The sequence below is a fragment of the Suncus etruscus genome, chromosome 12, assembly GCF_024139225.1.
Source record: "Suncus etruscus isolate mSunEtr1 chromosome 12, mSunEtr1.pri.cur, whole genome shotgun sequence".
Lineage (NCBI taxonomy): Eukaryota > Metazoa > Chordata > Mammalia > Eulipotyphla > Soricidae > Suncus > Suncus etruscus.
The window spans coordinates 104,686,718-104,701,619 of record NC_064859.1 but is presented as its reverse complement, the minus strand read 5'-3'; the positions used below and the strand labels follow the sequence as shown (position 1 = coordinate 104,701,619).

At 38.9% G+C, this 14,902-nt stretch overlaps 1 protein-coding gene across 1 annotated transcript in view; it reads right to left on the bottom strand.

Moving 5' to 3' along the window:
• The window catches only part of GDPD4 (glycerophosphodiester phosphodiesterase domain containing 4), a gene marked incomplete at its 3' end in the record, with an annotated part of 63,232 nt that extends 48,330 nt beyond the window's left edge, over window positions 1-14,902 (bottom strand). Inside the window, exons 1-3 of the mRNA XM_049784719.1 lie at window positions 14,747-14,902; window positions 9,833-9,936; window positions 5,251-5,344 (exon numbers count right to left, since the gene is read on the bottom strand). Of these exons, the coding sequence (XP_049640676.1) occupies window positions 5,251-5,344; window positions 9,833-9,936; window positions 14,747-14,902 (354 nt within the window). The remainder of the gene's footprint in view (window positions 1-5,250; window positions 5,345-9,832; window positions 9,937-14,746) is intronic.

Below are 14,902 nucleotides of genomic sequence, written 5' to 3'. Positions count from 1 at the left end.
TGAAAGTAAACCACGTGGTGAGATCAGCATGGGACAAACCAGCATCTGGACTTAATGGTTTTAGGTATAGGGACTAAGCGGGTAGTCATATATTTTACTCAAAGTTAGTGATGGGATAAGTTTTAGTTAGTGGTTTAAAAAAAATAATAAAAATTAAAAAAGAAGTAATAACAGTTTAGCCCATTTAAAGATCTGATTTCTAACTGCCTGCATCTTTGTCTTAATTAAGTCATCTTCTTTATAGTTTAACTGTGTTTTGTTTTCCATAGCTAATATTTTCAGTTGCAAAATGTTTTACTGTGTGTATTTTAATGTACTAAGCCTGTTTTTAAAATGTATGTTATGCATTTATGCTGTAGTACTTGTGTGTAGGGAAGGTTAATAGGAACAGAAAGTTCCCCCAATATAGTTTAAAAGTATAGAAACATGAAAGTTCCAGAATAGTGCTTGGTAAAAAAGAATTAAGAGAATTTTAAGTTACAGGTGTATAATATATTTTGCAGAAATGTTATGTTTTAGAAAAGGGCTGGTATGTTAATTTTCACTTTATTACGTTGTTGTATGAAAATATTAACCCACCTTTGGCTAAAGGTGGAGTCAGAATTACAAAAGGGTCTTTTATATTTCAGAGAAGGGGGAGATGTAACTCCACCCTGGATTTAGGTGTACCTACCTGAGACCCGCCCTTTTCTGGGAGGGGTCTTGGGAACCGGATATTAGGTGTAACCGTACCTGCAAGACCCCTCCCATTCCGGGGAGTGGTCTTGAAAGGTTATATAAAGCCTTTGACCCAGGGGATTAGGGTCTTTGCCTCTTTTGGTCTTTGACCAGCATGGAGGTCAAAGGGAGATGGCTGAAAGGAGTTAAGATGCAGGGCTAGCGAAGAATGGCTGTGCTTGAAAGGTTATGAGGTAGGCCACACACATGTGGTGGATAGGGCATGAATAAAGCTGATGCTTCTGATGCCTGCCTGTGAGTGAGTTCAATACCTGTCGCTTTCCTGAACCCCAGACCCGCCGGTAGATGGGGGATGAAGCCACATGGCCGGGGCCTAAGGACAAAGGCCTCCATCCATCTCCATCCAGCCCCATCTTTAATTATTTAACACTACAAAAAAATTAGCAGAACAATTTGGTCACCTCATCAAAATCATGAGAGATGGATGTCATAAGAATGTCAGTCCTGAACACTTCAAAGCAACAATTGGTTTACTTAATGACCAATTTGCTGGACACAACCAACAGGATCCTCACGAATTATTGATGTTCCTTATAGAGGGACTACATCAGGATTTGCTTACTGAAAATTCAATAGCAGATAAAACTATGCACCTGATAGACAATGAAAAACATGAACAATCTAGGCCTAAACACCAAAAGGCTCACAAATCTCTTATATATGACCTCTTTCAAGGACAGTTCAAATCTATATTACAGTGTCTCACATGTCACCAAAAGTCTGAGGTATATGAGACATTTGTTCAGTTGTCCCTGGCAATCAAGCCTACAGATAAATGTACCTTACAAGAATGCCTCGTTGAATTCTTTAAAGAAGAAGATTTGAATGATAACAATAGAATTCACTGTAACAGCTGCAACACTAAAAGGGACTTTTTGAAGAGGACATACTTATGGAAATTACCTCCAGTATTAATAATTCATTTGAAACTTTTTGCTTTTGATGGCAAACAAATTAAAAAACTACTCACTTATGTGGATTTTCCTTTAGAAGACCTCAACTTAGCAGAATTCACTCGGGAAAAAAATTACAAAACTGAAAAATACATCTTATCATCAGTGTCTAACCATTTTGGTAAACTTCATTTTGGACACTGTACATCATACTGTAATATTGACTCAAGACAACACTGGATGGGGCCGGAGAGATAGCATGGAGGTAAGGCATTTACCTTTCATGCAGAAGGTCATCGGTTCGAATCCCGGCGTCCCATATGGTCCCCCATGCATGCCAGGAGCAATTTCTGAGCACGGAGCCAGGAAAAACCCCTGAGCACTGCCGGGTGTGACCCAAAAACCACAAAAAAAAAAAAAAAAAGACAACACTGGATCAATTTTGATGACAAGAAGATCAAGAAAATTCCTATTGCATCGGTAAAATCCACAGCAGCATACATCCTGTTTTATACTTCTCAGAGATCTACTATAAATGCTTAATAATTATTTATTTTATTTGTTAGTTGTCATTAATGCTTTATGATTCATTTCACAGGTACTACCGCTGAATAGGATTGAATATGATGAATCCCCATTGTAGTTGCTTGTATGATGTATTTATGTCTTAATACCACTATTGATCCAGGCTCACTTGAGAGAAAGCTTCCTCATCGTATTAAGGGTATTATATAGCAATATGTTGAGTTATACTCATCTAACAACTTTCACTCTTTCACTCTAACATCACTGTTTTATTTGCCTCAATTTAGGCTTCAAGATGGAGATAAATTCATAATTTTTACATAACAGTACCTTTTAGGTGGACTCTCTTTACAGTGCTCATCATCTATGGTTACAATAGAACTACTGGTCTCTACTTGTATTATTGGTTTCCTTGGTCGTATTGTGCATAAAATTCTCTTTCAGATTTACTCGACTATGCCTTAAATATATATCTTTTGTTGTTGTTGTGAACTTGAAGATATTCATCTTAACTGCCGGCTATTGAATTTTAAAGCACTTTTTGTTGATTCAGCTGAATTTTTTTTTTCCGCTCTATTTGGGATCCTTCCCAGCAAACATTTTTTGGTAAGTATGAGTGAGTGATGGCCATGTTTTTGTGAAATATGTTTATGTATGTCTTGTGTGTCTGTATGTCTTACATGTTTTGTATATAGTTCTTTTTTCCTGACTTTATCTTCCCCAATTTATTCTTACTTATCCTTCCCTCTTTTTTCCTAGTCCCTAACATTCTATTTTCAGGAATCCCTTCACATATGCAAATCATCGTGTGCAAATCATCACCCACAATGACAAGCCTCCTGACCTCGGACTGAGAAAGACATCGTAAACTGTTGCAGTGCTGTATCCTGCTTCAAATTACAACTGCTTTCCCTGACTCATCAAGTTTCTTTGGTTGAACTTTTGGGAGTTCTGGACTCCCCATCCTTTCATAGTGATTTTTGAACTTGAGAGAAATTTCTGCTCTTGTAGTTTTTATATTTGTAATCCTGTAAAGTTATATTTGATTCTACACTTTTGTTGATTACTGTAATTAATGTTTTTACATTTTAGTTGTTAATTCTCAAAATTGATGTGGTATTTCATTAAGGTTTTACTTTTGTTACTTTGGGTTAGGGATTAGATACTGTCTTAAATAAGTTATTAGATTGTAATCCTGTCTGGTATTTTGGCCTTTTGCATGGGCGCATCATTGGAAAAAATAGCAGGTGCAAAAGGAGGTTTTATCCATTTTGGATAGACCCTCAATTTATTCATTTACACAGGGAGGTTCTCTGCCTTAAGCTTTTTGTTTTGGTTTTGAACTTAAGCTCCCATCTAATAATCGGCCATATGTGGTTCTTCATTCTCGGACCTCTTATGAACTTCTGACTGGACTAGAACTCCTCTTGGATTGAGTTCAAATACCTATGGATCTTCTTTACTATGACGCCCATTGTGCAGGGGTGTGTGTGCCTCTTCCTTCTAAATAAGGGCCTAATTCACTGCCTCCTAAGATGGGCTTTCTTCTGATCAAGCTGGACTGGAATGGAAAATATGTTTCTTCTCGCCTGCTATGCAGCCTTGTGAGCATCTCATCTAAGGATCTCTGTCTCCAAATTATTTTCCGGCTTTGTGATTGCCCTGGGAGCTCCCCATGGCCTATTAGGTCCTGAATCTTGGAATTTCATACTCAACTTCTGCTTTTCCAAGGGAATACTTACTCGGAATTGTTCATCTTGGACGCTGTAGATTTTTTCTACTCTGGAGCTTGTAGTTGATTCCTTTACATCTTTCTGGTTTTGAACACCCTGTGTTAGGTTAAAAAAATTCTTTCTATACTTTTTCCGGTGATGCGCTTATGCAAACAGCCACTCTTTTACAATTGCTTAGTTGTTCTTTTTACAATTATAAAAAATATTACTTACTTCTGTACATTATTATTGTTTCTTTACAAAAAAGGGGGGAATTGTAGTATATGAAAAAGTTTCCATAAGATTATTCTTGGAATTATTGTATATAAAAGTATTTCCTTAGGATTGTTCTGTGACTATTGCCCCACCTAGCCCTTCCAGGTGGGGCACTGTGGAGTTGGCAATAAATAGCTTGATGGAGAGGGGAGAGGGGTTCTTTTGCGAAAGCTGCAGGCTGCAGGAGGATTCTCTCGCTCTCTTTGCTCAATCTTTTACACCCTATCCTTCTTATCTGTGTGGATTATTATTTGCTGTGGATAAATATTACCAAGGTCTCCCCCCGAAAGGGGACAAGGGGATGGGAAGTAATTTCTCATTCTGGGGACTGTTCTTGGATTCACAAATACCCAACAAAGGATTTAACAGCGAAGATAACTTACAAATGGCGCCAGAACAGTTGGACCTGAACCCTCAATAACTGTAAGTGAAATGCTTTATTGGAAATTGCCTCTGGAGATCCTTGGATGGCTTCTATGGTCAGCCATGTTGATTGTGCCAACTTGTTACAAATTCTTTGGTTCTGCGTTTGTCAAGTGGATATTTCCATACTATTTAAAACGAATAGGCTTGATGATAGGAAAATTCATTGCTTTTGGATGGTTGTGGTCTATAGTTCAAACGAAAATTTATACTCAAATATTTGCCTCACCTGTGTTGTCTCCATCAGTCATAGTTTGTAGAATCTCTGTGGTTGCTAATATTGTTATGGTGTGCATAGGTATTGGCTGGTATTTAGGAAGTTTCTTGTGTAAAATTCAAGTAGCATAGGGGCCGAGGAGATTGCATGGAGGTAGGGTGTTTGTCTTGCATGCAGAAGGACAGTGGTTCAAATCCCGGCATCCCGGCATCCCATCTGGTCCCCAAGTCTGCCAGGAGCAATTTCTGAGCATAGAGCCAGAAACACCCTGAGCGCTGCTGGGTGTTAACCAAAAACCAAAAAGAAAAAAAATTCAAGTAGCATAAAGTCAAAACTCAATTAATGAATTAATGCAAGATCTAATTATGTTATGTACAGTTCTGATGTCTCCAAGTTTCAACTGTTTCCATATGATTCACAGCAGAAACTTCTGAGAGTACTCAGAAAGTAGGGAAATATTACTTACCAACAGCAAAGAAGTGTAGGCAAACATGATTCCATATAAACTCAGGAATAATATAGACCAGTAGAACCAGTATCCTGTGCCTAGAAACATGACCCTGAAAAATATTTTAATTCTTCAAATATAGCAGAATTCAGTAATAACTATATCAAGGGATACGGACAAAAACTGGACTAGATGAGATCCTGGGGGTGGGGGCAGGGTGGAGAAAGAGGAAAATAAGAAAAACAGCATATGAGAAAAGATCTGTAAAGAGTTTTAGAGAAATTTAGTTGAGTTTCTTTGACTTTGTCCTTTTAGCAACTGGGTACTTTAGTGGGGATTTGTGTAAATTGTAAAATTTTGTTTGCATGTTTTGGGATCATACATGCCTTGTGCTGATATGATCTTTTAAAAGTTATTTAGAACTTTTTTTTTGGTTTGGGGGCCACACCTGTAGACACTCAGGGGTTACTCCTGGCTATGAGCTCAGAAATAGCTTCTGGTTTTAGGGGGGACCATATGGGACACAGGGGGATCGAACCGTGGTCCGTGCTAGGCTAGTGCTTGCAAGGCAGACGCCTTACCTCTAGTGCCACCACTCTGGCCCCTAGAACATATTTTAAAAGGTCTATCATATTAAAAAAATATATATATAACACAGAAATTCTGTAATCCCTATCTTAATAAGGGAATACTTCCTATTTTGGTAAGTTGTCTAAGAGCTTGTATGATTTTTATACAATTACAACCATCTTAATTGCTCTATTATATGTAAGAGAACTGGGCCGATTAAAAACAATCTTCTCATGTGTTCAGTTCTGAAGGTAGTTTCTAAAATACAAGTAGTAATTTGTTAAGAAAATGTATTGTTCTTGCTATCAAATATGTCAAATTCAGACTTATTCTTTCAAAATAACAGAATTTATCTCCACTTAATATAAAACTAGAGATAGTATAGTTTTTTAAATATAGAAAAGGACGGGAATATAATTCAGTGACAGAGCCTTCTGTATATGAGATACAAGGTTTGAACCCCAGCACCACACACACACATGTTCAAAGATAGAAAGATAGTACAGTAATTAAGGCACTTACTTGGCTTGCACATGGCTGCCCCCGGTTTGATCCCTGGCAGCACATATAGTCCCCTGAGACCTACCAGGAGTGAGCCCTGAGCACCACTAGATGTGGCCAACATGTAATCTAAATACCCAGCAGTGAGGGATTAGTTAAATTTTGTTGAACCAAAAATTATAACTTAAAAAATGATGAAGGCATATCTCATGTTTGGAAAATAATTAAGTGTAACCCTTCCACCTAAAATAAGATTCTGAATATAAAAAAATCTAAAATGTTCTAATACTTACTTCACTATTGTTCATGCTTCTCATGAAATTCATAAATATCTAAATTAAATTCTTTGTACATTTCTAATCAATATTTTTATATCATAAACAAGTCATCATATGCACATAATCCCTTGAATGTATACTGGACTACTTGGCATGCCTGACATCCTCACTTGCCAATACTGGCTTAATAAGATCTATCAGTGGGTTTGACCACTTGTCATTATAAGTTGCATTTTTGTGTACTTGGAAGATAAGGTTTTCAAACACCTGAAATGTATATGAAGAGTTTATAAAATTTTTCTTCTCTCTTTTCCCATTGCTTTTTTTTTTTTTTTAATAGCACAGCCAGTAGTGCTTGGGGTTTAGTCTTAGCTAACAACTTGGAGTAGATATATCAGGAGAGTAAGATTTAATAACAATCTAGGGTTAGAAAGAGCTCACACCACATGATTTTCTAAATGACTCCTGAATACACAGCTCAGAGTGCCTCCGAGCACCACCAAGTATGGCCCAAATGAAACAATCTAGACACACTCGAATAATTCATCACACAGCTTAACCATGTAGTGATAGTGACTTTGTTTCCAAATGAGAAAGAAGAGATGTCTCGGGGCCGGGCGGTGGCGCTAAAGGTAAGGTGCGCTTGCCTTGCCTGCGCTAGCCTTGGACGGACCGCGGTTCGATCCCCCGGTGTCCCATATGGTCCCCCAAGCCAGGAGCAACTTCTGAGCGCATAGCCAGGAGTAACCCCTGAGCGTTACCAGGTGTGGCCCAAAAACCAAAAAAAAAAAGAAGAGATGTCTCATTAAATGATGGGTCTTTTTTCCTTATCGGGCTAGACTTTTTCATTCCTTTTTAAGCTATAATGTCTTTGATTATATTGATGTACAAAATTTTTAGTTTGTTCAGCTGAAATCTCACCTAACTCTCATGAAGTTCCCACATTCCTTATTTTCTTCTCTTCCCTTTCTCTGCCCCTATTATTCTGGGGGCACAGTGTGATTTTACAAAAATAATAGTATGATTTAACATTCCCATCAGCAGTGAATGAGAGTTCCTTTATTGCTATATCCATGCTAACATTGTTTTCTGTTTGTTTGTTTAATTTTTTAATAATATCTTATTTAAGTACCATGGTTACAAACATGTTGGTAGTTGGGTTTCAGTTATTAAAAGTATACTCTCTTCACTAGTGCAACTTTCCCATCACCAATGCCCCCTATCTCTCTCCTTAGTTGTTTTGGTTTTTATGAGTATGAGGTGATATCTCATTATTGTTTTTACTTGCAATGGAAATATATTAAATAATTTTAAGTGTAAGTTTTAATAATTTATAAAATTTGTGAATTTTTATATTTAGGTGAAAAGAAAAAAGAAAATTTATATGTGCATATAATTTTATATATAATATGAGCAAAAGCTAAAAATAAATAAATAAAATAAATAAAAATAAATAAAATTTCTGAAGGCTCAGAAATATGAAGCTGTCACTAGAGCATAAGACTAAGTCCACTTTCACTTTTAAATGTTCTGCTACTTATACATTTAAAGTAATAGAGACCAGAGACAGTATAATGGAAAAGGCACTAGCCTTGCTTGCAGCTAACCTGGGTTTGATTTCTGGCACCCCATATGGTTTCCTGCATCCACAGGAGTGTTTGCTGAGCAATGCTAGGCATATTCCTCAAAAAGTCAAATAAACAAAAACAAAAAACCCAAAACTTCAGTGCTAGAGCAAAAGTTCAATAGGTAGTGTGCTTGCCTTGCACTTGGTTGACACAGGTTTATCTCCAGCATCCCATATGGTCTCCCACGCTTACCAGAAGTGATTTCTGTATGCAGAGCCAGGTGTAACTCCTGAGTACCACTGGGTATGGCCCCAAAACAAACAAAAATTAAATTTAAAAATTTCAAATATAAATAACAAATGTATTTTAGCCCTACTAAGTATACAAATAAACTGGATCCACTTTTTTTCTGTTTTAGCTTTGGTTTCTGGGCCACACCTGGTAATGCTCAGGGGTTACTCCTAGCTATGTGCTCAGAAATCACTCCTGGCTTAGGGGACCATATGGGAATCCAGAGGATCAAACCGTGGTCCATCCTAGGTCAGCCACATGCAAGGCAGATGCCCTACTGCTGCACTACTGCTCCGGCCCTGGATTCACATTTTTAAGCCTCATTAAAAAACACATTCTCTGGGCTGGAGCAGTGGCTCAAGTGGTAAGGTGTCTGGCTTGAGTGTGCTAGCCTAGGACAGACCGCGATTCGATCCCCAGGTGTCCCATATAGTCCCCAAGCCAGGAGCGGTTTTTGAGCGCATAGCCAGGAGTAACCGCTGAGCGTCATCGGGTGTGACCAAAAACCAACCAACCAAACAAACAAACAAACAAAAAAACCCTCATTCTCCCCCTTCCCCACCAAGAAATACCAGATAATGAAGGGGTAAAATGGAAGAACTAGAAGCAGAGCAGTAGGAGTCTGGCCACTTTCTAGCTCCTTCCCAGCAACCTCCATGTCTATGTTCAGAACATTGGAATCTCCTTAAGAATAGAAGAGGAATTAGATATTAGACATGAGGTGCCCTCTAGGCTTCAAGGACAGAGATCATGAAGACTGATTAGACACCAGGATTCCAGACTAAGAAATTAAGAACTTGGGGGCCGTAGAGATAGCATGGAGGTAGGGCATTTGCCTTTCATGCAGAAGGTGGGTGGTTCAAATCCCGGCACCCCATATGGTCCCCTGAGTCTGCCAGGAGTGATTTCTGAGCATGGAGCCAGGAGTAACCCCTAAGTGCTGCCGGGTGTGACCCAAAAATCAAAAACCAAAAAAAAAAAAAGAAAAAGAAAAGAAAAGAAATTAAGAACTAATGTCTCAAGGAATCATCATCTAAATAAAAGAAATAGAAATTCTGTATGTGCTTTACTCTTTGATTTACAGAGCTTCAGATAGAACCCAGGACTTCAGATATGTGATGCATGTTTACTACTACTGAGTAGTACCTCTAAACCTGCATTTTAGAAACAAAGAGGAGTCTCCAAGTGAAGATTAGGTCTAAATGTGAGAGTGATCACAAGTAAACAGTAAATGTAATAGGCAAAGTTACTACCCCATACCAATGTCAGAACTCTTACCCACATCTATGAGAAGCTCAGTTGGCCCCACCTTCCCTTATATGTCAAGATAATATTTTCAACCTAAATGATTCTCAGACCAAAGAGTCTAAAATGACTAAAACTGAAACTCACCAGTCAAAGCCAAAGTATTCATTTGATGATTCTATCCACATGTATAGGACAATCAGAGATACAGTCCATGAAAAAATCAAAAGTGGGCAAAATAATCGCTCTGTCTGGGGAGAAAAAGAATGAAGTAAAATTTAGCATAATTTAATAATTTATTTCAGTAGAATTATGCAGACTTGCCAAAGATCTGTATAAATGCAATACCATGCACCATCCTATACAGTGGAGAATAATATTTAGGTCTATGAAATGACATACATGCTTCTTTGTAGCTTTCATTACACTGAACAGCAATTTTTGCACATTTGTTTACATATATGTATCTGATGCAACATTTCTTCTGTGGCACATCTGTATGGCCACAATCTAGTATGGTTCTTTAAATGCTGGAACTCTCTCAAGGGTTTTAAGTTGGTTTTTGTTTTGGGGCCATATCCAGAATTTTTCAGGACTTAATCCTGGTCCTGAGCTCAGGGATCACTTATGACAGTCTCAGGGGACCATATAGGATGTCAGAAATCCAAAGCGTATGTCAGAAACCTAAATCTAAAACTATTGCTCTGCCCCCCCCCCCGTTAGGTATTCATTTTTTCATAGGAACTAAAACTCACAAAAATAAAAATTACTAACTCAAAATAACACAGCTAAAAGTGGTAGGGCTAAGAAACAGATCTGTGAGCCCAAAGCAAGAGGGCAGGCTATCTTTACTGAGCCTTGAAAGCAACAATTTCCAACACTGAGAGGGAGTCTACTTTTCCCAGGAACAATAGATCTGGAGTTGCTATATAAATTATAATTTCATCTCTCTGATGGTATTTGTTAATCTTCTAAAAATGAATATAATAATCCTTGGAATGTCCAAAATATGAAACCATTATAAAAAAAACTAAATTTCCCATTTAACAAATGGAAAGCATATGAAGGACATTCCAAAAAGAGTGATTTCAGTATCAAGAAACTAAAATACTATCTTTTAAAAATGGGACGGAGGGACTTTGGTTGAGGATGGTGGGCAAGTTTGAGGGCTGTAAGCCTCTGAGTGGGCTGCTGGGTGTTTGAACCCAGGATGCATTCCAGGGCACTCAGGGATCATCAAGAAGCTACTGTGGATGCAACTCCATGCTGAGGTACCCCCTGGGGAGTTCCTTATAAAGATGAGGGGGATTCTTTTCTTTTTTTATGAGGGTGATTCTTAAGGACCAGGGATGTGGATCAAATGGTAGAACCTTGCATTAGTCTTAATCCTCACATGGTGCCAAGTTAGACATGGTGGAAACAGAATGCAAGTTTGATAATAGACTGAGGGGTCGGGGAAAACACCCATGTTAGAAGTAAAAAGGTTTTTAAAGTATAGCTGCCACCATGTAAATGGCCCAGCTTCGCTGCTTCAGAACTAATCTCAGAAGAGACACAAGTCAGTGCAACTCTCAGGTACACTGGTTTTGGGCTTAAATCTCTGGGGTCTTTTCAAAGGCTTCAGGTAGCCTTGCCCAGCCCCCATACTGCCAGAGGATATAGCATCCACAACTATATCCCACAGCTCCTGCCATGTAAATATTTAGGCTCAGCTTTACAGCTTCACAACTAATCTCAGAAGAGATGATGAAAGGTACATGTACACCAGTCTAACAACTCTGGGGACTCCTCAGCATGGGGCAGGCTGAGAACTGTCCCACTTACTTCTACAGATCCTGGAGCCCCTGAGTGAGCAACACCGCCACAATGCTGACAGCCCACAGGAACACAGAAGAGGAGATAGGAAAGTAGCATAGAAGCCCACTAAGCTTAATAAGCAAAACAGAACACAAAATGCTCAAACAGCAACAAACTGCTCAGTTATACACAATGACTTCAATGATCTTGTGAGATAAAACAATTTTCACAAACTTTTTACTGAACTCTTTTTTGATAATTCCACTTACCATTTGTCTATAACAGGCAATGTGAAATAAATTATTTTGTGCTTGCCAATGGGGCAGGCGTGGGTGGTGGATAGAAAACCATGGACAGAAATAGAAGGAATGTTACACTGGTGCAGAGAGTAATGTTGGAACAAACTTTGTAAACCAAAAAATTTAAAGTTTAAAAAATAAATAAAGATCAGAGGGTGAAGAGCACAACATTTGAGGCCTTAATAAATAATCTTTACACAAAATGTAATAACTTTTTCAAATAACATCAGAGTGGTAGGCAGGTGCTTGCCTTGCATGAAGTAGACCAAGGTTTGATGTCCTACATCCCAGATGGTTCCCCTAAGACCTTCCAGGCATAAGCCCCAAGCACTGCCACGTGTGTCCCCAAATAAACACAAATATTAATATTAGGATATATCTCTCCTTTGTTCAAAACCTCTTCTTAGAATTTTCTATTGTACTAGAAGAATCCATAGTGTGGGGATTTAAGCTGAGATCTTCCACTTTCACAGCATGTTCTCCAGCCTTTCACCTCTCTCCCCAATCCAATTTACTTCTATGGAATAAATCCATCTTCTTGTTTAGATTTCCATTTTTGCTACTATTACTCACAACTTTTCAAAGGCTCCATATTATTTACAAATAAAATTCAAGATATGAATACGACATGAAGATGCTCCATATTTTGATTAAAACATTCCTTTCCAACCCTATGCCACTAATCATTATTCCTTTATATTCCCCTAAGGTTTTTCAGCCATACCCGGTGACGCTCAGAGGTTAGTCCTGGCTATGCCCTCAGAAATCGCTCCTGGCTTGGGGGACCATATGGGATGCCAGGGGATCGAACCGTGGTCTATCCTAGGCTAGCGCCAGCAAGGTAGATGCCTTACTGCTCTGTGCCACCACTCCAGCCCCATATTTCCCTAAGTTTTACATAGGAATTTACTATTCACTAAACAAACTTTTGCAAGGTCCCTGACCTCATAATCATCTATCTTTTCTACCCAGATTTCACTGTATGAATTCTTTGTGGCGATCACATTGACAAGTCAGTGATACCAAACTACAGTAAAACAGCTAAAATTGATCAACTAGCATGCTAATTGTATGCCAACCCCAATGAACTGAATTGTAGGCTAACTGCATGTCAAGTTCAAGTCTAAATGTTTTCCAAATATTATCTCTTCTATCCTTATGACAAAGTTATTGTAGTTCTTATTGTTATGTTTATTGTTGTTATTATTTCTAATGAGGAATCAGAAACACTGAGCTGTAGTTCATATTTTAGTTGCAATAAGACTCAGAAATATCACATAACAATAGATGGACTGATTTAGGAACCAAGCATACTCACAGGCTCAGGTTTAAATATCTTTCCAAGTACTGCACACTGCCTTGAATGTCACCTTAATAATGAACAGTCTTTCCCTTTAGGTCACTTAAAGCTCTCATGTGACTTACTACTTCAATCCTAATAATGCCTGTTAAATCAATTCACTTATCCAGCTCTACTTCTCACCAGCTCTACTCTAATCTATGTAACCATATCACTTACATTGAACACTGCCATTGCTCTCTCTCTTTGAAGACAAAGGTGTTTCTATGCATTAGGTCTGTCCCTTCAAGGCACATTCCACATGATCAAACAATCATTTAATTTTATTTATTTATTTATTTGGGTTTTTTGGGTCACACCTGGCAGTACTCAGGGGTTACTCCTGGCTCTACACACAGAAATTACTCCTGGCAGGCTCAGGGGACCATATAGGATGCCAGGATTTGAACCACTGTCCTTCTGCATGCAAGGCAAACACCCTGCCTCCATGCATCTCTCCAGCCCCAAACAATCATTTTATTTTATTTATTTATTTATTTATTTATTTATTTATTTATTTATTTATTTATTTATTTTTGGCTTTGGGCCACACCCGGCGTTGCTCAGGGGTTACTCCTGGCTGTCTGCTCAGAAATAGCTCCTGGCAGGCACGGGGGACCATATGGGACATCGGGATTCGAACCAACCACCTTTGGTCCTGGATCGGCTGCTTGCAAGGCAAACGCCGCGTGCTATCTCTCCAGGCCCCCAAACAATCATTTTAAAGTATAGGTCTAGGCCTATACTGTTTCCCCATCTTTTTTTTTTCTTTTTTTGGTTTTTGGGCCACACCCGGTAACGCTCAGGGGTTACTCCTGACTATGCACTCAGAAGTTGCTCCTGGCTTGGGGGACCATATGGGACACCGGGGGATCGAACCGCGGTCCGTCCAAGGCTAGCGCAGGCAAGGCAGGCGCACCTTACCTTTAGCGCCACCGCCCGGCCCCCACTGTTTCCCCATCTTATGTCACAGAAAATTAGTGATTTTTGAATCCCAGCTGGACTTTTTAAAAGTAAGTGAAGATACACATCAGCATGCTGATTTGGTCTCTTACTTTACAGCCCAGGAGAGGATCTTCTGCTATGAGGGGGACTTCCTAAGTGAGGCTAACTACAATGCAGCCACAGCTCTACCAGAGCATCTCACTAGGGAACATCAGGCACTAACTTGGTCAAAAAACAAACAAGCAAGCAAACAATAACCATATTTTCCACTTTTTTTCCTCTCAGAAGCATAGCTAAGAAACTAAGCATAGCTGAAAAGCATATGAAGAGGCTGTCATTCCTGTAATCCTTAGCCAAAACACCAAATTGCACCTAAATTTCACTTTTGCAAGGTTCACTGAATGAATGCACGCAAAAGGAAATAAGCAAATAAATGGCATAAAAGGGATGAGAAGGAGAAAGAGAAGTGGAAAGCAAAAGTAAAAGAAACAGATGAACAAACGTGTGTTAATCAGCTAGCTTCAGCTTCAGAATGATAGCAATTTTTCAAAGAAAGATCTAGATTCTAGAGCCATAGTGTGCGTAGGTCCTGAAAACTCTTAACCTCCAACTGAAAGCAAGGACCAGTCCATGTTCCCTATAAAGGAACGTGGGGTCCAGCTTCTTGCCCTCTCTCCATACCCAAGAGCAGCAGCAGATTGCTCGTTCAGATCTTTTCTCATCCAGGACTTTCCACTGGCAGGTTAAGCAACCGGTAATGCAGGTAAGATAGCACTTCCTGTTGAATACAGTTGAAAGGCCTGGAATGTCCGGCTGTTCCTCTCTCTTCTGAGCCAT